Source organism: Taudactylus pleione, unplaced genomic scaffold (genome assembly GCF_031769625.1).
Source record: "Taudactylus pleione unplaced genomic scaffold, aTauple2 ptg000025l, whole genome shotgun sequence".
In the NCBI taxonomy this organism is placed as follows: Eukaryota; Metazoa; Chordata; class Amphibia; order Anura; family Myobatrachidae; genus Taudactylus; species Taudactylus pleione.
The window spans coordinates 1,067,717-1,090,000 of NW_028284427.1; the positions used below are offsets into that span (position 1 = coordinate 1,067,717).

General features: G+C 40.2%; 1 protein-coding gene across 2 annotated transcripts in view; it reads left to right on the forward strand.

The window, feature by feature from the left end:
- The window catches only part of ANKHD1 (ankyrin repeat and KH domain containing 1), a 396,742-nt gene that overhangs the window by 250,153 nt on the left and 124,305 nt on the right, over positions 1 to 22,284 (forward strand). For both annotated transcript variants that reach the window (XM_088451243.1, XM_088451245.1), the window contains exons 18-23: positions 1,945 to 2,090; positions 2,707 to 2,849; positions 3,019 to 3,232; positions 10,680 to 10,855; positions 16,265 to 16,427; positions 17,872 to 17,967. In XM_088451243.1, the coding sequence (XP_088307369.1) occupies positions 1,945 to 2,090; positions 2,707 to 2,849; positions 3,019 to 3,232; positions 10,680 to 10,855; positions 16,265 to 16,427; positions 17,872 to 17,967 (938 nt within the window). The remainder of the gene's footprint in view (positions 1 to 1,944; positions 2,091 to 2,706; positions 2,850 to 3,018; positions 3,233 to 10,679; positions 10,856 to 16,264; positions 16,428 to 17,871; positions 17,968 to 22,284) is intronic.

Consider the following 22,284-nt stretch of genomic DNA (forward strand, 5'->3'; position numbering starts at 1 on the left):
CAATATATTGTTTTACACCTAAAGCATCTCTTTTCCTTATGTATGTGTGATCAACTTCATCTAAGGTATATAGAGGGGATTGAATTTTCCACTGGTCTCAAATACTCCATTGAGGCGTTTCATAGACACATTGTGTTTTAGTTCTATAGCAGCAATATTGTGTTAGTTATTTTGCCACAGGTCATAATGTTTGGAGGCACATTTACACTGTGTATTAATGCTTAATGTATGTATATGTTTTAAGTTTGAACTGCAGTCCTCTTAAACATATATTTGTTAAACATGTATAATAATTTTTTATACTTATTATACAGTCTTGGGTTATTTTGTATTGGAACTAGCACAGACACCTTTTTTACATTTTGAAATTGAATTAGCAGCTGCAATCGGAAATTTACCATGACTTAGTTACACAAGGTAACTACAACGTGTGCATTAAATTATGAAATGCTTATCCCAAGGGTCTCAGGATAATTCTACCAGGTGTTAGCCGTGTTAAGTGTGGGGAAAAGTGAAGAAATACTGTACCCCCCAAAAAGTGGCAATTATTCAACAACACCATAGAAGACTATGGCCATAACCAAATTATTTGGAGTTCTTAAAACGTGTCAAATGTTTTTTATTTATTTTTTTAGAAACTGTTGAACAAATTATAAAAATCAAAGGCTTAGTAACATACTAAAGGATCTAGATTAATTTGGGGTGCCTACATATGTCTGTAAGGTGATTTTTATGTACTATTTAAGCCAAAAAATGTGAAAAAAAAAAATGTAAGCCTCATCTCATAATATAACCTATTCTGCTTTTTGCAAAATATCACCCCAAAAATGATAATTATCCTACGTATTTAAAAACTTGTAAGTTCATTATTGATTATTAGGAGGGTGTTGCAGAGGTTCGGTATCTAGTTCCAACATTTTTACCTTGAAATAGGGATTTCCCCCTACTTTTTCACCTGCTCAGGGGCTACGAACATAAAGGCGCATTAAATCCCATTTAAAAGCTGGTTACGTTAATGAGGCTTTTTAATTAAATTGCAAAAAAACCTGCAGTTGGCAGCGTTCAATTACCGCAGCTAATTTAATTCAGGCCATGGGGACAGATTAATTTCTTTATTAATTAGAAATTTGCATTAAATTAATGTTGGTATCAATGGGAGAAAATTGCCGGTTTTAGATCCATACCTCCAGATTTGGTGATATCTATAGAAAATCTTAGGGTACATTACAGCATGTGTTGTACACCCCTTTCATTGACTGTTGTATTTAGACATGTTTAAATAGTAACATATGGCTGATAAAGACATACTTTTCGTTAAAAGTAAAAAAAATGGTTTTAATGATTTGGGACATGTATGTTGAGGTGCATTGACTGGAAATGGGTTTTTGAATTTACAGATGGGAGTTACAAGTGTTTTTTCAATATTTTATAAACTTTTATGTTAACACTCAGGAGGATTTTATGAATTCTTTCATGCCCATCACATGGTTTGCACACTGGAGAGTTAAGCGGTTACTTGCTGTTTGAATTGCACAATCTGTTCCAACTTTTTGGGCCTAAAAAAAAACTGATTATGCAGGAATCTAGCAAATTACTCTGGTGGGATAAAATCACCTTGCCCATATCCACTGACCTTTTCTAGAGGGTCTCTGCAAGATGTTAATCAAAAGGTGTCTTATATAAAGCAACTATCTGTTTCTGGAGTTGAAAGTATGCAAAGTAATTTTGGTTCAAAAGGATGAATAATAATTTGTGGGAGGCAGAATTACTAATCGTGTTTTAATAATACTGTAATTTCTTTGTCTCAATGTTTCAGTTGCTAATCTGTACCTACATTATCACAGTTATAAACTCTATCTTGCATATCCATTGCTATGGAAAGTCGCCTACATTGTCTGTCCCAATCACATTTAAGACTTCAAATTATTTTTTTTATCCATTTAGGTTTTACACCTCTAATTTTGGCAGCTACAGCTGGGCATGTTGGAGTAGTTGAAATCCTTTTAGATAAGGGTGCTGATATTGAAGCACAGTCAGAACGTACAAAGGATACTCCCCTGTCTCTTGCCTGCTCTGGGGGACGTCAAGAGGTGAGCTTACCTACTGTATTTACTATTTGATTCCATCCTATTCTGCTTGCATAACCATATGTCGTAATTGATGGTATTGATAGATGTATAATTTTTTTTATTTTGATGACCAATTTATATTTTAGTGACCCAACAATCTTCTTAATGATTAAAATATAAGCGATTTAGGTGTGTTGGAAATTTGTTACTTCACAATTCCCATTAAACAGTCTGCTTGTTTATTATAAATTGAATAAGAGACCTTTATAGCCTAAAGCATACTTTTGAAAAGGAGAGGAGGCAACAATCATTTCCTCTATTCCACTTCCAACAGAGTGTTTGACAGAAATCTGTCCTGGAATCTGAAATAGTGCAGACTATTAATATCATAAATTACTGTAAAATCAACAGTTGTGATAGAATAGATTTTACTTCTAGATTAATTGTTCACTAACCATTATAGCATGTTATTTTATCAGGCAAGAAAACTTTTGACACCAAGGCATAACCTAACATTATTTTTGGACTATATATGATTTTAATTACATGTAGAAGAGGAAATGTGTTACATTTAGGAGATTTAAGCTATAAACATATTATCTAAAGAATGTATTATTTTTATCATTACAAATGGCAGGTGGTTGAGCTGCTTTTGTCTCGAGGAGCAAACAAAGAGCATAGAAATGTCTCGGACTATACCCCTCTCAGTTTGGCTGCATCAGGAGGATATGTTAATATTATCAAGATTCTTTTGAATGCAGGGGCTGAAATTAACTCAAGGTAGCAATTGTATGTCTTGATCCTGCAGTATTGCAGCTTAATTTACTGTTGAAGCAAATTAAGTTGATTGTGAAAATATTTTATGTATTTTACCACTTGTGTTTCAATTGCATTTTTTTAATGTTAATAATAAATATTAGAATATTATTATAATTTAACTTGCTTGCAGGACTGGCAGCAAATTGGGTATTTCCCCCCTGATGTTGGCTGCAATGAATGGACATGTTCCAGCTGTTAAACTGCTGCTTGACATGGGTTCTGACATCAATGCTCAGATTGAGACCAATCGTAACACAGCTCTCACATTGGCCTGCTTCCAGGGTAGAGCGGAGGTTGTGAGCCTTCTCTTGGACAGGAAAGCCAATGTTGAACACAGAGCCAAGGTATGTTTAACAGCCACAACCATTTTGTTTTCCTAAGTACTTCAGACTTCGTAAAGTTTTGCTAAATTATATGAGTTTTATCCTGGTAATATCCTTCTTTCTTCTTCATGGTCCATAGGGATCCACAGGGATACCATGGAGATATTATGGTTCGAAGACCAGGCACCAAACAGTTAAAGCTTTGGCTCCCAGAATGCCCCGGTCCTCCTCCATATATACCTCGCCCCTAGCCATATGGCTTCAGTTATTCGTTTGGTGCTGCAGGATACAGACGCACCTTTTGTACAGGAGACTGCTTAGGCAGTCTTAAGCTTTCTTTTATGTTTTATTTTACTTTGGTTTTTCTTGAGTTGGCAGTACTAAGCATCTATTGGGACACACGGGCTGCGACTCAATCTACCTCCGCCGGGCGGCAACATCAGTAATTGTGCTGGTGATTTTGTCGGGTCGTGGCTGAGCTTAGCTAGCAGCAATGCTGCGACCTGGACTGCATCGGATCTCGGAGAAGTCAGGTAAGGCAATTTTCTCGCTTGCAGGGAATCGAGCGTGGCAGTCCTTGCTTCTAAGTGTAGAGACGCACCAGAAGCCGCTGCTGTAAGTACCAGGGATTGTCCTTGTCCTTACATCACCAGCCGGGGCCTTATCATCCCTACGCCAGGGACGAGGCCAGTGTACCCGGTTGGTTAATGCAGCTTAGGGGAGGTAGGCGCTCCCCCGGCAGCTCCTCTTCCGACCCAGATGCAGCCCTGATGAGTAGGTTTTGCACATCTGGATTTCTCCTTCTGCCCTCCATGTGTATGAGATGCTCACTGTCCACGCTCAGTGTACCTGGTAGCTGTGGTCTTAGGAAGGTCTGGCAGTCTCCCTGTATACCTTTCCTTTTGTTAAGGTATACGGTGCTCTTTATCCTACTATTACTTTGCATTGCTGTAGTTGATTTTTGACCCTATTGTAATTATATTACATATGCATTGTATGTGACTGTTTGCTAGCTGCTGATTGCATTGCAGTTATATCCTACCAATGTGATTGTGATTAAGTGCTTATTTGCTAATTTCTACTGTCAATTATAACTTTCACTGTTATTTCTTTGAGTGATTCACATTCATTAGATTTGTGAAGACTGCCTTTACTTTGAACATGTCAAAAGAAAAAGGGAAACAGGAGGGGGAGCCACCTGTGCTGGTCTCGTGTAAATCATATACGGCATGTGTGTCCTCACAGGACATAAAGGTATTGGTGAAGGTGGTCACATTGCATTGTTACCTTTATACGTATATATGCTAAGCATAAAAGGAAACAGGAGTTCAGACAGTTATAACTGCTATTTCTCCATTTGACCCTCAACTACCATGTGTAGGGGTTAAATTGTACTTCACATCTACTTGTGAAGACTGAAGCTACCACCCCTCCTATTTAATTGGAGAAGCTCAGAAGCAATTGATCATGGAAACAATTGCTGAAGGGAGATTTGGACACACTCTGAGTATACCTTTCTCTTAGGACTAAGGTATATAGCACTAGGAATCCTACCAACTTTTGTGTTTGCATAAGTTGATCCGTTGCTGACTTGTAAGTAGGGAAGGCAGAATATTTATATGCATGTAGATTCTACCAAACTTATGAGTTTAGGTAGTTGATTTTAATGCCCTTTTTCAAATATATTATATGCATTCTATGTGACTTATGCTGGAAAGTTGTTTTTTTTTGTTTTTTTTTATTATTATTATTTTTTACTGTTGCGTTCCTAACCCCCTACTACCTGATGTATAGGGATTAGAGAGTATATCACATTTAATTTTATCTTTGAAAAGGGTCACATTGCATTGTTAACCCTACACTGGTGTAGGTTACTTGGAAGTATTTCCCATGTCTCAGGACAGAGGTCAACTGGAAACTGTTGTCTCTGTGCTAGTTTCATGTAAATACACAGTTGCCCCTCAGGATTTCATACAGGATGGACTGTGGTTTGATTGTTATACACCACAATAGTCGTCCTCGCCAGCACCTGTTCAAGGGTCAGCTTCCAGTGATTACAGCCCGCTATGTTTCCTCTTGCCATACATCCTTCCTGGATGGAGGGTTATGTCCACTCCGTTCAGAATCTGTTTTTTAGCATCTACCTATCTGCAGATGTTACAGGTGAATAAGGCAAGTATAAAGATGGACTGCACCATCCTTTCAGTTCATCCTGTTTTCAGATTCTGATATATCATTGAGGAGGCAGAGGATACACAGATTTCTCCCTCTGGACCTATCTCGGGGGAGGAGCATCATTCATCAGTGGATGTTCCTCTCTAGCAGGAGTGGTTAATTCAATCCTCATTATAGAAGATGAAGTACTGCCTCCTATAGCCTAATAAACCTGGTGTTCAGACACCAGAAGGTGATTTTAGGCTGGATTCCCTCAATCTAAACAGCTCACTGAGCTTATAGGGGAAGCATGGAATACTCCAGGTAGACTGTTCCAGATTCCAAAAAAGATTATTTTTACAATCCCCCTCTCTACTGGGGATTCTTATGTGACACCTTCCTAAAGGTTTTCACACCAAGAAGGTGTTTTGCACAACTCCCCCATCAGGTCCTATCAAGGACATCTGTGCCCTGCTAAACTCAGGGGTGTTAATCCTGGTTCCTTTAATTAGGAAGGAGTTCTTACTCAGATTTGTGTTTGGATTCAGAAGCTAATTGGGTATCCCTCTATTCTGAATCAGAAATCTCTCTACAGGTTCTTCCATGTGCCCAAGTTCTGTAGGGGTCAATTATGCTGGCAATGGAACCTGGGGATTTCATGGTTCCCTGAACATAGGATCTGTACATATTGCACTATTCACCAATGGTCTCTGAGTTTTGGCTGTTTGCCAGAAACATTACCATTGCCCTTTGATCTGTCCACAGCCCCTCTGGTGTTTACCAGTATAATGGCAGTCATGACTGCTCATCTCAGAAGGGGTCAGAATACTGCTATTCTTGGACGGCCTCCTGATATTGACAGTCTATGGAGGTTTTACGTAATCATCTCTAGCTGATCACTGCCTGTTCTACAGAAGCAGGGCTAGATATTCAATTGGAAATGGTCTTCTCTTTCTCCAACAAGATGGTACATCTGGGGGCGCTACTGGATTCTCAGGCAAAGGATCTTTTCTTCCAGTGGACATGTTTTCGGTGCTAAAATTGCTCCGAAATCAGAGGGTACCCATTCACTCAGCAATGCAGGTCCTGGGGTCCATGGTATCTACCTTCAACATGGTGCAATATGCCCAGTTCCATTTCAGACCTCTACAAAGATTGATTCTCTCCAGGTGGAACGGACAGCATAATCTTATAAGGTCTCAAAGGATCCTTCATCACTCGCTCCTGTGGTGGTTGAGAAAGGATCATCTAAGCAAAGGGCGCCAAATTGGATCTCACTACGGACACCAGCCTTAGTGGATGGAGGGCAGTGACCGGTCATCTGCCAATAAACATTCTGGAACTGCAAGCGTTATACAGAGCACTGATCAGGGCACAGGACCTGCTACAGGGCAGGCTGGTCCAGATCCAGTCCAACAATGCGACTACAGTGGCCTACCTCAATCATCAGGGAGACACAAGAGGTTATGCGGACATGAAGGAAGTGACAAGGGTTCTGATTTGGGCAGAAAGTCATCTTCCAGCCATCTCAGCAATAATCATATCGGGAATGCTAAAATTGGGAAGCAGACTTCCGCTCCTGGTAAACAAATGGGGTCTATCAGAGATAGCTCTCATGGCATCACACCACAACCACAAAGTCCCTAAGTGCGGGTCCAGGTCTAGAGACCCATCAGCGGCAATCGTGGATGCACTGGGATGGGGCTTCAAACTGGCTTATCTCTTTCCTCCAAATTCCCTGCTCACAAGAGTTCTCAGGAAATTCAAGCAGGAAGGCGGAACAGTAATACTGGTGGCTCCTGCTTGGCCCAGATGTCATTGGTTTACCGACATGCTTCATTGGGTGATTTTCTCTCTGTCACAGATTCCCTCATCTTGTGTAAGAGAGTTTCTGGTGTACGATTGTTCTTCCTTCTCCTCTTTCCTTCTCCTTCCTTGAGGCTTGTTAACTAAACTGAAATCCTATGGCTAGGGGCGGGGTATATATGGAGGAGGACCTGGGGCATTCTGGGAGCCAAAGCTTTAACTGTTTGGTGCCTGGTCTTACAACTATGGTATCCCTGTGGACCTTGAAGAAACAGAGTTATCTAGGTAAGTCTACCATAACTCTATATTTCAAGCATTGAGGGACTCGTGCAGCAAATTATTTTCCTCCCTGATCCTTTTTATTTGTGTTAACCAATTTTTCTCCCAGTGACAGTACTTTACAGGTTATACATAATAGCCATTACCTATTTGGAAGAGTACTTTAGCCATTCGAACTGGAATCTTGTGTCATTTTATTCTCTGCATTATATTGTCCCCAGTGAGTGTAAGATGTGTTTAATTAGATGATGGGATGTTGAGAATATAACGGTGAGAGCAAATATTTCTAAGTTTACATATCTAATGCATAGCGTTAAGTAAGTTTTTTACAGTTGTCCACTTAAACCTATTCACAAATCGCTCCAAACAGCCTGATTTTTTGTGCCATGGACTTTGCTACTTAGCCGCAACAAAGCACTAACCCTAAGAACCTAATGATTTACTTATGAACTATGATGCAAGATTGAGGTTATAAATTACTTTGCGACAGAATAACCTAGCACACTATATGCGAAATTAGACGCAAGATTGAGGAAAAAGTAGCAAAACTGAGGAAAGCATAAGTTGCACAGGAATCGTGACAGGCACGACATATTGTGTGTGAGAACACATCTGTATGTTATGCTGTGTAGTTACAGTGCATCCGTAAAGTATTCACAACGCTTCACTTTTTCCACATTTTGTTATGTTACAGCCTTATTCCAAAATGGAATTAATTCATTTTTGTCCTCAAAATTCTACACACAATACCCCATAATAACCACGTGTAAGTTTTTGTGGGTTTTTTTTGTTTTGTTTTTTTGAGATTTTTGCATAATAGAGCTCTCCACTGATATGTTTTATGAAGGTCCCCTTCTGCAACCTCAATAATGTGACTGGACTCAAACTTTTTGTCTATCACCTCCATGTGGCAGGTTTAGGCTTCTGATTAAGTAATTCCACACCCTCACTGAGGAAGGGGAGAGCAGAAGGCAATGCCTCATGGGGTTACTGTGTCATAGGGCCAGTCGGAAGCTAATGGTTGTATATAAATATTAGAACCCTGTGTGGGAAGACAAAAAATTGTGCTGCAAATCAGGTTAGAGAATGAAAACTGGTAATGACCCCGTTGTCCTCACATATGCCTTTCCCGCCCTTGTGTGACTTTCTTTCCATACTTGGGGGTTGATGTATCAAGCAGTGAAAACAGTGGAGAAGTGAACCAGTGCAGAAGTTTCCCATTGCAACCAATCAGCATCTGCCTATCATTTTATATGATGTCTTTTGATAAATGCTTCCTCGAAGCTGATTGGTTGCTATGGGCAACTTCTCCACTGGTCCACCTATCCACACTTTTCACTGCTTGATACATAGGGGTATATTTACTAAAGTGTGGGTTTTTAGAAGTGGAGATGTTGCCCATAGCAACCAATCAGCTTCTAGCATCTTCAAGAAGGCGCTAGATAACTTAAGTAGAATCTGATTGGTTGCTATGGGCAATAGCTCCACTTCTAAAAAACAGCACTTAAGTAAATAAACCCCTTAGAAGCACAAGGGTGTTAGCCTAAGTATATGTTGAACAAATACTACCTAAGCAACTACACCACCACTTGGTATTCTGCAGCTTTGTGACAACTGACAATTGATGGGGTTAGTCGCTGCATGTAGCTTTGCACAGGATTGACAGATTATTTTTTTTGTCCTATTGTGTAGATTAAAAATAAATGAGGATAATCTTAACACTCACATTTGATGGCTCAGGATAGCTTCTTTAAATTGTTTAACATTTAGTGCAATAGGATATTATTACCTGATGATAAAATCACATATAAATTACAATTACATTTTCAAATTTTTGGTCACTAAATAAAAAATTAAACAGCCGTATCAATTAAAAAAAAAAAATGATCCTTCTTTAGTTTAATGACAAATTATTACACATTACCAACTAACCTTCCAGGTAGCCAAAAGCGAGAAGAGAACATAGATTGTTTTAAAGTCGATATTGTATTTCAATTCAAATTCTGAATTTGCAAGTTTAATTTAAAAAAAAAAATAAAAAAACTAATATCACATGTACATAAGTATTCACAACCTTTGCTCAATACTTTGTTGATGCACCTTTGGCAGCATTTACAGGCTCAAGTCTTTTTGAATATGATGCCACAAGCTTGGCACACCTATCTTTGGGCAGTTTCGCCCATTCCTCTTTGCAGCACCTCTCAAGCTCCATCAGGTTGGATGGGAAGCTTCGGTTCACAGCCATTTTCAGATCTCTCCAGAGATGTTCACATGGAACACAATTTATAGAGTCCTCTTCCCAGGAGTAGAGGATGCTCCCAATCACACTCTAGTAGTGAAACGTGTAGCTCAGGCAGCGTGACAAGCCCTTCAGGTCCAGTGTAGACAAATAATGTGGTATTTGTACTAGGCAAATGCAGGGGGGTTTCCGGTTGCCTGGAAACTCTTCCCCTCCCCCCTTCCCTCAGCCTACACCATGACCACAATATAGATAGTAATGTAATAGATTTTTACTAGTGCTGCATGTTCTTCTCAGTACCATAAATTAAATAATTAGCACTGTGGATCTTTTAACATTTGTCAGACAGTCAAAAATACACTTGTTCAACAACTAGGAGATCTTAAAAACATGCATTGTTAGTGGTGCACTGCAAGAGACCAATATGTACATATATGTGCAGGGCAGTGCTAAGTTCTTCTGCTGCTCCTCCAGACTCATGAACTTGCTCCGATGCTCTGGAGTGGTCCCCAGATCTGAAATAAAAACATTCAGCTCAGGCAGGATTCCCTACTTCCGCATGTAATGGCTTACTGTGATCACTGGCCCTGTATGTGTTGGAATTAATACATACAATACACTTTTTATGACACATTAAAGCTGGATGAATGCTAATTATGTCAATTCATGGACTGGCCACACATTCTAAAATCAAGCATTTGGAGAAAAAAAAACTAGAAATCCTGTGTTTGCCACTGTCTGTCTTTTTAAAATCTAAACATATATATGTAATAATCAGTAACACAGAATTATAACATTTTGTGCATTTAAAATGAGTATTACATTTTAATCATAACACAGAAACCATTCTACAACAATGTGCAGAATAGGTATATAAAATAACCCATGCAGTATACTAACACATATCAGACTGAAGCTGTAGAGATTTAGGACACTGTTCTTGGGAGTACATTGCCCAGCATTTTATTCCATACTTATTGTGTCTAATAGACCGGTTTGACTCCTCTGATGGAAGCTGCTTCAGGAGGATATGCAGAGGTGGGAAGAGTCCTTCTAGACAAGGGAGCTGATGTCAATTCTCTTCCAGTGCATTCTTCAAGAGATACTGCTTTAACCATTGCTGCAGACAAAGGACATTATAAATTCTGTGAGCTTCTTATTGATAGGTAAGTAATATCAAAGGAAAACCATGGCCATAATTTCCTACAATACTTACCTTCATTACAACTTTTGCTCCAGAAGACTAATTTTTGCAGAAATTTAAGCAGTGAAAGATTATTTAAAATATGTTTTTAAGAGACTCTGTCACAAATGGTAGAGCGCTTCATTAGAACAGTATTGCTTCTGGTCTTAGACTTCTCTAACAAAATAGGTTACATCTAGTGTACATGTGAGGGTCGCTTAGGGAATTGTGATCACTACATGGCAACATTTTGAATTGAGTTTAAAGCTACAAAGACTATATGAATTTTAGAATGGTAAAAAGGTTTCTGTTTAGATGTATTGAAGCTGTTAGAAGCACAACTAGTGAAAGGAAAGGAAAACTAGTGAAAATAAATGCAGTTGCAAATACACACCATAACCAACATTTTTAGGGATAAAATGCAACCAATGTAATTAACAGACATTGTATAGAATGTGAAATTATAAACAAATTTACATTTTAAAATCTAAAGAGTTTGAAAATAATAAAAATACAAAGAATGTAGCAAAATATGTAACAATTTAAACTGAAAGTGTATTCTGTCAAGTACAGAAACTGCAAAAAATAATAAAAATTGTTAATGTTTGGCCACTTAATAACTAGAAAAAATGTGTTGTGTATCAGTAACTGAAACAGCAATAAGTGTTCATTATGTAATGGTGAAGGCAGGGTGGTTATGTAAAAAAAGAAATCCATATAAATAAAAAAAAATTTTATCGAATTCAAGAACACTGAAAACATTGGGCTATATAGGGAAGAAGTGAAGAAATATTGGGCGCTTTCAAATTAATCTGCTCAGGCTACTCACCCTTTATAGACTGGAAGCTTCATTGTTTTAAGGTGCCCGCTTGAAATGGGAGCTAATTTTCATGGCTGCCTACGGCAGTCACTATGTTTTAAGGTTGAAGGTTTTATTTTTTCTTACAAATCTCTAGCATTGCTCAGCTGCCTGTTCCCGTCATGGGACAGCTTCTGTTGGAGGTGTTGCAACAAGGTAAGTGGTTTTCCTTCTGCTAATGGAAGCCAGGTTAGTAAGCCGCTATCGTCTGGTTCCCTAGCTTGCGTGGAAGGAGTGGGTGCAAGAACCTTTAGTGGCGGTGGGGTGTGTGTTCTAGGTGGTGAACATTTGTCATGGCAGGCAGACCCATTCTAAGCACATGGAGGCTAAGGACAATTTCAATGGTAAGCCATTACATGGGCGGTGGTCAAGAGGTGGCAATTCATCATGGCAACCCCACACCGGACACATGGAGACTAAGGGGAATTTGGATGGAAAAGCAAGCCCAATGAGCCCTGGGGGTCGTACCACTCCCTGGTAAAGCTTCCCAGTTAGGCAAGTCCATCGGCATCCTTTTGGAGCAATTACAAGCACTACTAATGGGCTGACAACCTCATGAGGGTCTCCCGATTCCCATCTGGGACTGAACAGCCTATAAAGCTGTCAGGACTGTCATTCTCCAGTGCTTTGAATTTTGAAGGAATTAAAGCTCCCGATTACATGTGCTGAAGATACAGATTCATGCGAGGATGGGCTAATGGTGGCGGGTATACCTCATCCTGGGGGTATTGCCAAAAGTGAGAGAAATCAGCAGGATCATGTGCTGAGTTAAATGTTCCAGCCATCTTGGCAGTTTACATTCTAGGGGAAATATACTGGGAATCAGATTTCCTCAGCAAGCAAGACTTGCCAGAATCCCGCCAGTGCCTGCATGTTGCGGGCTATTATATTCCTCCTACCTTTGTCCTACAGAAAATGCCAACCAGATGTATATTCAGTCCGGATGGATAGTACATCGTTATATAATCATATTTTATAAGCATATTATACCTACGATGTATACTGTACACCATCCTGTGTTATAAACCGATATTATTCCAGCGGCTCATGGATATGAGAGGGGATATCATGGGTATATAAGCTTAGTATACATATTATTTATTTGTTACCAGTTATTTATATAGCGCGCACATATTCAGCAGTGCAGGAACATATATAGCAGCTATCTAGTCCTTCAGGAAGGAGCAATCGTACATGCTCAGCATTATCTAATACTATATGATTATAGTATACCACCTACGTGATATATAACCCTGTGTTATACATATGATGCATAGTGGATAGATCTATTCTTCCAGAAAAGAGAGAGTATATCCTCAGCAGTCTATACCGCATAAATTTGTCCAGAAGGAAAAATGGTACCTCAACTGAGCAGATATTATACGTATAATGTATATCCTAACATCACAGTGATATATAAACACGTATCATACAAAAGATGTATACCTGATGTCTATTCATCGCAAATATTATACATATGATGTGTAGTATACCACCTTAATTAAATAATGTATACCCGATGTCTGTTTATCCTAGAAATAGTACATCTGTAGAGTATATTGATCATATTATATCAATTGATTATAACTGCACAGGTATAAGGAGGAGAGGTTATTTGGGTGTAGTAACCACCTCCAAGATGGAAACTGTATAACAAAACCCGGCAGTAAGTTTAAGTATGTTCAAAATTGGCACCATGTTCAACTGTTTAAAGTTGTGCAAAATTTAAAACTTGGAAACCCAGAGACAGCAGAAGGCTGCACTCTCTGGAACTGCTCCCCTTAGAACTGGAACCTGATGCCCACAAATTGTTTAAAAAGTCAACTTCAGTAGTGCAGCAGCGGCAGTCCCCAATGGGGACTACCGTAGTAGGCTGTGGTGGCCGTTCTGTAAAGGGAGGTAGGGAGGGAGCATGTTCAAGATGGCTCCCGTACTTAGAACAACGGTTGCCCTGCGATCCCCCACCCTGTAGCCGGAGTTTTCATTACCTAATCCTGTTACAGGATCCCTTGCTTCTTGTCGCCCTTCTTTGGTAGGCTGGTGGTGACCGCACTGAGATGACTGTGGCTACAGGGTTCGGCGTGGCTTGAGAGCTGGAGGAGGTGTGCTCTTTGAAAAGAACGTTTCTTGAACAGACCTGAATAGGGTCCCAGGGCACCCCTCTTCGATCCCAGTAGGGAGATTCTGGTTGCAGAAAGAGAAAACACATTTTAGAAATAAACAAAAACCTGCTTAGTTAATTTTCGTGCCTTACTCCAAAGGCAGAGGTTCACAAGCGCGGTCCTATAGGCTCCCCAACAGTTCAGGTTTCAGAGTTATCCATGGTTGAGTAAAGGTGACTTAATTGGTAACTCAGTCAATTTGATTTAACAACCTGTGCTCAACCATGGATAGCTCTAAAACCTGAGCTGTTTGGGAGCCTTGAGGACCGCGTTTGCGAACCACTGTCCTAAGGCATTAAAAAAATAAATAAAAAAATAAAACTAAGGCCTGGTGGAGGTCGGGAGGGTCATAAATGATTAGAGAGGGAAACTAAGCATATTTTAACCTTTTGGTGCCTATACTCCTGCATCAGCCCCTCTTCTCAACAGAATTACCAATGTCCCCCAGATGGATAAATGAGGAAAATGTGCAGGGACATAAATTGTAAGTATCTAAATCATGTGTTGGTGAAGTCTAGATTTTTTTTAATTCCACAAAAGAAAATCTGGGTATCAATTTGATGCCTATTTTAGCAGTCTAAAGGCGGGTATCCACTTATAGATATACAAACGAGAGCACGATTATGACATTGCTGTCTTTCTCTCGTTTGTATATCTAGTGATGTGCCTAGACTGAACGTTCACTGCCCAATGCATACTCTATTTGCAAGCGATTGCACGATAACGACGTTACCGTGCAATCGCTTGGCTAAATCGCTAAGCGGATACCCCCATTAAACAGAGAGCACTTAAAGAAAACTGTTGTGCATTCCACGCCCAAGTATATTGTGAAACAGCAGTCTGGTGCCCGGGGTTTGTCAAGCCCTGGCCTAAGCATACCTGTTTGTTACTTTTTAACACAGAAGGAGGCTCAGTTAGACAGGTAAAGCCCAGAGAACATCCATAAACATGCATAAAACCTTATATTTAAGCAGTGGTATACTTCAGAATTAATATTAATAATGTGCTTTTATCCCCTTTTACACAACTGATTACTTAATCCTCCTTTGCAGCTGCTGCATGGCACTGTGCAGAATTTTAATTTCTGGTACGAACTTCGCGGTCTCTCGGCGGAAGTCTTTTAGGCTATCATGTGTTTTGTCCTTATAATCAAGGCAGTTTCAGCCCTGTGGGTCCCTTTTCAAGGACTTGTTAGCCACAATCCGGAAGTACATATCTTCCTTCTGGGTGTTCTTTGAATTCAGGATTCATGCATACCTTCGATCTCGCTCTGTGGGATATCAATTTGGTATTGGACACCCTTCCAAGGACTCCCTACGAATGACGCCGTGGCGTTGTGTTCTATTTAGTTGGGAGAGGTGTTCTTCCTAACCATTGTTCCCGCTGGATGCATTCTAGTAGAGGCTGACTTGAAGGCCTTTCTTTGTCATTCCAACAGGGTGGTCCTTCGGACTATGCCTTCCTTTTTCCACAGTCCCATTCACACCAGGATATTGGTTGCACGGTCTTTCCAGATCATCCACTTGCACTGTGTCCTTTGGGTCTTTTTAAAGCCGCCCATGTTTTTAGGTTTTATTTTGTCATACGTCTTCAATTTGGCCTATGGATACCACTTTTGGTCCTTGTTGATGCACCAAAGCCGGTTGGCCAGCTTCCAAGAGTTCAATTGCTAGATGTATTTCCTCTACTACTATTCACTGGGCTTACCTGTCTCCACATAAGCTTGTTCCGGTCTCCCTCTGGGCTCATTCTACACGTGTAATTGGGGCTGCTTGGCGGTTCGCCATGGAGCCTCTGTTGAGCAGTTGTGCAGAGCAGCCGCCTGGTCCTCTGTGCATAGTCCTACTAAAGTTACTGGTTCCATACTTTTGGTCCTGGTGACACTGGTTTGAGCATCACGTTCTATGCAAGGCTATGCCGAACGATCCCCCCCCCTCCCCCCCTCTTGTTAGGCTTGCTTGTTGAAGCTCCAACGTAATTACCAGTGTCCCCCAGATAAATGCATGAGGAAATTGTATTTTTGTACTCAACGTAAAATCCCTTCCTCGCAGCCTAACTGCGGGATACTGCAATCCATCCCTGATTTTGTTTTATGCTTTGTTTGGTTCCTTGTGACAAAGTTAAGGCTATACATCTTACAGAAAAAACTATAGTCTGGTGAAGTTGGGGCGGGTTTTAGGGGATATAGGGGGGCAGGGGGCAGAGCATAGTTTAACCTTTTAGTGCGTATACTCCTGCACCAGCTCCTCTACCAAACGTAATTACCAGTGTACCCAGATGAACTACGAGGAAGGAACAAAAATCCAATTTTTACAACCCACACATTGTAGTAATGCATAAATTACCTATTATTTTCATACTTCTGTTTTAGGAATTCACATATTGATGTACGAAATAAGAAAGGGAACACACCTCTTTGGCTTGCAGCTAATGGTGGCCATTTTGATGTAGTCCAACTGCTTATTCATGCAGGCGCTGATGTGGATGCTGCTGACAATCGTAAAATAACCCCTTTAATGTCAGCGTTTCGGAAGGTAATATCAACTTTTTATTATAGGATATTTGAAATTGTGCTATTTAGAATGAAACTATAAAACTTTGTATTATATTTTACGTTGACCATACACTAGCAATAACAAAAACTTTATATGCACCTAAGTATTACTGGCGTTCATAGGATTTTTTCCTTGTACTTTGTGTTTAATCTGTGGTAAATTTGTAGTTGGGGCGTTCCTGCGCCACTAGAGGAAGTCTGTGCCAGCGTTTCTCCCTGACATTTAATGCAAGTGGGAGCTGCTGTTTTTTACTTCACCAATTGGGCATTCTCCTTAAATAACTGTTTGATAGCATGAAGTCTGCCAGTGGGACTTAAGGGGGTTCAAGAGAGGAAGTATCCAGCCTCTTGTACTGCTGATCCTCCTGTTGACCACTGTACTTCTGGTATGATAGTGTTTAGAAATGTACGACCTTGGTTCTACTAGTGTCTTGAGTGGATTTATAATCTACAACACTTCTCCTGATTAAAAAGGCAAAACTATTAACTTCTGCAAGTGACAACAAAAACGATGTTCCACAAAACTGCTGATGCAGATAAAAAATTACATCAGTCAGTGCAACATTAATGGTTGTCTACAGTGTATGAATCCATCAATTCACTTCTATTTCAGCACACAGTGCTGTGCCCAGAGCGCGCACTCTCCTTACTGTGTTTCTCTGAAACCTAACGTGGTAATAATCGGCTACAGAGGAGAGCAAGCGTAATAGGCGCATTGAATGAAGTGTTAACATGTACAATATTTAAGGGCATATTCTTTACCTCAATTATACATAACTATTTATATTTTCTATGTCATACAGTGCCGTTAACTGACAAGTCATGTGTTTTTGCTTATGAAATTATCTATTTTGAATTCCATATTTCGAACGTGTTTTACTCTTTCTACAAGTATTTCCCATACTGACTTATCTGAGTCCCGATAGGATGCATAAAATATGGTCTTCTGGGTCTTATGGGGACTTAGGGCATGTCCAAAACACATGGAATAAGATTCAGCCTTTGTGGCACAGTTGTTTTTTGTTAATTTCTAAAGCTACAGGAATTACGGTTCCCCTGGGTTCCACTCATTGCATTATTTCACCTCCACAATGGAGATGTTGCATCAGGGGATAGCTACGTGATGGAACATATTCTATTTGCGACAAAAGTCCTCATAGCTCACCACTGGCTCTCTGATGTTATACCACAGCTTGATGCGATAGAAACTAAAGTCCGGGCCCACTGTGACTTTGAGACAGCAGGGGTGGAACAGTTACAGAGCCACTTCTAAGACTGACGCATTATTAGCTAGTTCCGCTGGAGTCTCTTTCTCAACAGATAGATTTATCCAAGTTTCAATTTAATTACTTGGGGGGTCTTTATATGACCTATAGTCACTTTTCTTATTTTCTCATGAAATTATCTATTTATATTTATCTTAGGGTCACCTTAAAGTTGTCCAGTTTTTGGTGAAGGAAGTAAACCAGTTTCCATCTGATATTGAGTGCATGCGATATATTGCCACCATAACTGATAAGGTGAGTACTTTGATGCTTTGATACTGAGAAGCACAAAAGGTTGAAAAATGTTTAGCTTATGGTTGCCCACAGGACATAAAATGTGCCAGTGTCTCTAATGCCTACAAGGACTGGTATTTTAATGTATAAAGTGGCTGCCCCAACGTCTGTTCCTTAGCGCTCTAAAATGCTGGGTATGGCATTGTTGCAGTACAGCTCTAGCTGACTCGAGATTCATATTCCTGAATGCTATATGGGAGGGGGGGACTAGTGGGGCAGAAACTTATATAATGAGCATTGTCCTAAAAATACATTCCATTTTAAGGGCGTAGTCTTTTCCCAAAATTATTTTCTAGATGGGTGGTTTTACTGACCCTGTCACATTTGCTTCTCCTGGAAAAAAAGCTGCTGTTATTTCAATTTTAAAAAATAAATGTATATTGGATTAAACATTGCAGGAGCCATAGTGTGAAATACAGACCTATGAATACTAATTTTAAAATCCACAAGATGGTAACTTTCCATAATATATGGTGGTTGGAGGAGCAGGTAGGGTCTTGAGTGGTTGTCTGTTCTGGTAATGTATGTAACAATAAAACAATTTACCTGCCTGTGTGCACTGCTGCCCCTGAGTTGCTGGGGAGTCCCAGACTGCCGCTATCTCTGGGGTTAGTTTCCTGCCGTGGGTGGCAGCTTTTTCCGCTCACCACCAACTGACTGGATCACATCCTGGGCACCGGTGGGACCTTGTGGCACGGATGAGCGCTGAAGACCCCACCGTATTCCCTGCGTGCTTTGCTGTGCCGGCGCTGCTGGTGAGTACTGTCCTGGGCTGCTGCTGGCATTGGGGAATGATTCCTACTGTGAGTAGCTGCTTCCTCTGCTCAACACCCGTGCAGTTTCCTGGGGAGATGCATTAGCCGCGGTATCTGGGGATAATTGGGCATCGCTTCTTCCTACGTGGCTGCCCCTCTGAGACACCCAGGAGAACTTCGGCTGCAGGCTGCTTGCAGTGTTCCTGAGAAATGACTTACCTCTGCCCTCTTTCCCAGAGCTGAAAGCTATTCGGACTGTCCCTGGCAGTGGTGATCTCCGGAGGTCGCTGACCCTTGAGGTGTCCATGGAGACGGAAAGACATTAAGACCTGTGGAGCAGCTGGTCTACATTACTCTACTCTTCCCAGTACTAACTCACTGTTTGTGGCCCTCCTTTCTCTCTCCTTTACTTACACCTCGCTGACCTGACCTTTACTTTTTTCATCTGCCCTTTCTTGAACCCGTTCGTTCCTCGTGTCTGACCCATTTTCCCACACCCCTGTTATCCCTTTGCACCATCCCCAGTCTCTTTACTTTTTCCCCTTTTATCCCTCCTCCTCACGACCCTTCAAGCATTTTTTGCCCGAGAGCAGCGAGTTGGAGCATCCTGGAGAATACTGTTTAATGTGGGACACTGCATGTTATGACCGACAGTTGCAGCTTTGGTAATCAGTCCGGGCATTCTGCTGATCCTTAGGGCCAGATTCAATTAGACGTGAAAAATCGGGTACTTTTCACCTACTGCACTTTCCGTCGCCTTCGCCTGTTTTAGATTCGACTTCGCGGCATGCGAGTCCCCGCATTTGCCCTATTCAATTGCAGGACAGGCGAAAACGCAAACCAGCAAATGTATAACAGGCGGAAAGTACTTTAGGGGGAAACAGTCTGAGCATTTTTTTGTGGGGGTACAAACTGGGGTTACTGAAGTTGTTTAAATTCCTTGTTATTAGCGTCTTTGTAATAGTGGTGAAGAATGGCATAAAGCAGTGTTTTTGGGGAGAAAATAAGTAGTCCTGTAAAATTTGGGGTACTAGAAAATGGGTGCTAGCATATTTTAAAGTCTCAAGTGATGTTTTAAAATACATGAAAAAACCACATGCGACATGCACCTGCAATCCTAAAATCACCTGACCCATCCTTGCAGACCCCCAGGAAGTCTATTTTGCTAGTTTTTATGTTTGTCCCCCCACTTTGTATTTTTTTTTTTGCCCCAAAATGAAAGTACTTTTTTTTTTGGGGGGGGGGGGGGGGGGGGGCATTGCACGATACTTTTTCGCCTATTACACTGCATTGACTTTCCGCCCACGCAGAATCTGCCTGGAATTGAATTCTGATATAAGGCGGAAAAGCCGCAATCGGCGATACTTTTTCGTGGATTACGGCTTTTCGCCACTAATTAAATGTGGCTCTCAGTACACACCTAAAGATTTTCTGTCCAACCATCCAACTAGTTGATTGGTTGGAATGAAATCTGGTAACCTATGGGAGTAAATGATGATCATCAATTTTCTCCTAAATGCCAGAAAACAGATGAAAATGGTCAGACAAGTTTGATCTAAACAATTTGTTCAGTTTTTGTCCATTTTCTGGCATTTGGGAGCAAATTGCTGATTGTCATTTGCTTTCTTACCTTACCAGATTTTCATTCCAACCAATCAAATAGTTGGATGGTTGGACACAAAAAATCTTTAAGGGTGTACCCAGCTTTAGTCTATTAAGTGTGACGTTCATTAATAGGACTCCACGGGTTTCGGGACTTCTGGGGTGTCTACATATCAGCTGGGTGTGGAGCCTATTGCCTACATTATATCTTAATTGTATTTTCTTTAATATATGCTGATAATGTCTGTTCTATTTTCTCACCACTTGTGGGTTTATTTGATTTGTCATTAATAATATTTGGTAGAGGTTTTTATTAAGTACTAATTACTATATTGCTGTTGGTCAGATTGGTGCTCTTGTTTCCATTTGCTAAACTTCTAACTAGTTTCTCATAGTTCCATTTTATATTTTATCTATTGCTACTGTTATTTTTAATATACTGCTACCACCTAGTGGTTGTTTTCGATATCTAAGATTTTTCCTGATCGAATATTTTCATTTCACTGCTACAATATTTAACCAATTTACTGTTTTTCAAAACAACAAGATAGTGTCACTAGCGCAGTCTGTATGGAGAGGTCTACAAGGTATCCATCTTCGTCTCACAGAATGTCTTCACCACTGTTTCATTTCAAGATACGGAACCATATTCTGGATAGAACTCACCACTGGCACTCTATTACCGTTCACTGAAAGGTTTCTTTAACACCTCCTTTTTCTTTCAACACATCACACTTCTTAGGGGTCTATCAACATACACTCACCATAAATCCACCTTGGTTCATACGTATAAAGGTTTCTTGTTACGACTCCCCTTATATATCCAATTGATGAAAAAATGTATCTATTTTCTTAAAACAATTCTTTATTCCAAATCGGAACCATAAAAAGTAAAAATAGTCACATCACAAAAAAAAGCACATATAGCAGTATTGGAACTATAGGTGGCAATAGGATATTCACAATATGGTTTTAAAACCTTTCTGATGACCCGGGCATAATCAGAGAAGGTAATCCAACTGGATGACACGTGGAAGAAAAAACCATTTAGAGAAATATCCAAAAAGAGATGTATAATACCGCCTGTTGTCCAATTCCTGCTGCTTACTCCACCATCTACGCGTTTCGGACTGATTGTCCTTCCTCAGGATGTCTATCTTGTTGTTTTGAAATTGTATATTTAGGTTTTGGGTATACCTTAGATAGGACACAGCAGCGGTCTGTGGTCGCGAGTTGCTTCTTTTTTGTTCTTTGGAATAATTTACTGTTTTTGACAGTGCACACTTTAATCTGTGTTTACATTAATCTTAAACACTGGGAATAAAATTTACTGTGAAGTTTTTACATTTGTTTATTTCCATTTGGGGATTCCTTTGCTTTCTAACAATGTAAAGTAATATATTTTTTTTTTTTTGAGTAGCTCCATACTATTTTCTTTTCTACCTCATTCACTAAATGGCTATTCCGATATAAAGTGGGAGTTTCCCTTCTCATACTCTGACATATACCGCTCCATTTCTAATTTCTGTCCTAAGGGACACGTTCTGGACAGATACGTCCATAAACACTCAGCCAATAAATCATCAAACCCTTCTGCTAACACCAGAATGAGCAGATCCGGCAAGTCTACAGGGAAATCCAACTCCCCTTCCCCAGATTCTGCTCCAATTGAGGATGTTCCTTCCTTCTGGTCATCCCTCTACTACTGAAATGGAGCAGGAAATTTCTAAAATTCTTATGCCCTTGGTTGATAAAAAAAAAAAAAAAACTTGCATTTACAAACTTTTTGAGATATTGCCCTGTCCAAAATCGAAGCTAATTCCTCTAGATTTAATTTTTTTGGAGCAAAGGGTTAGTGATTCGGAGAACCAGGTTCACACAATTCAACAATCCTCTAATGCTCTAGCTGTCTCTATTCAGC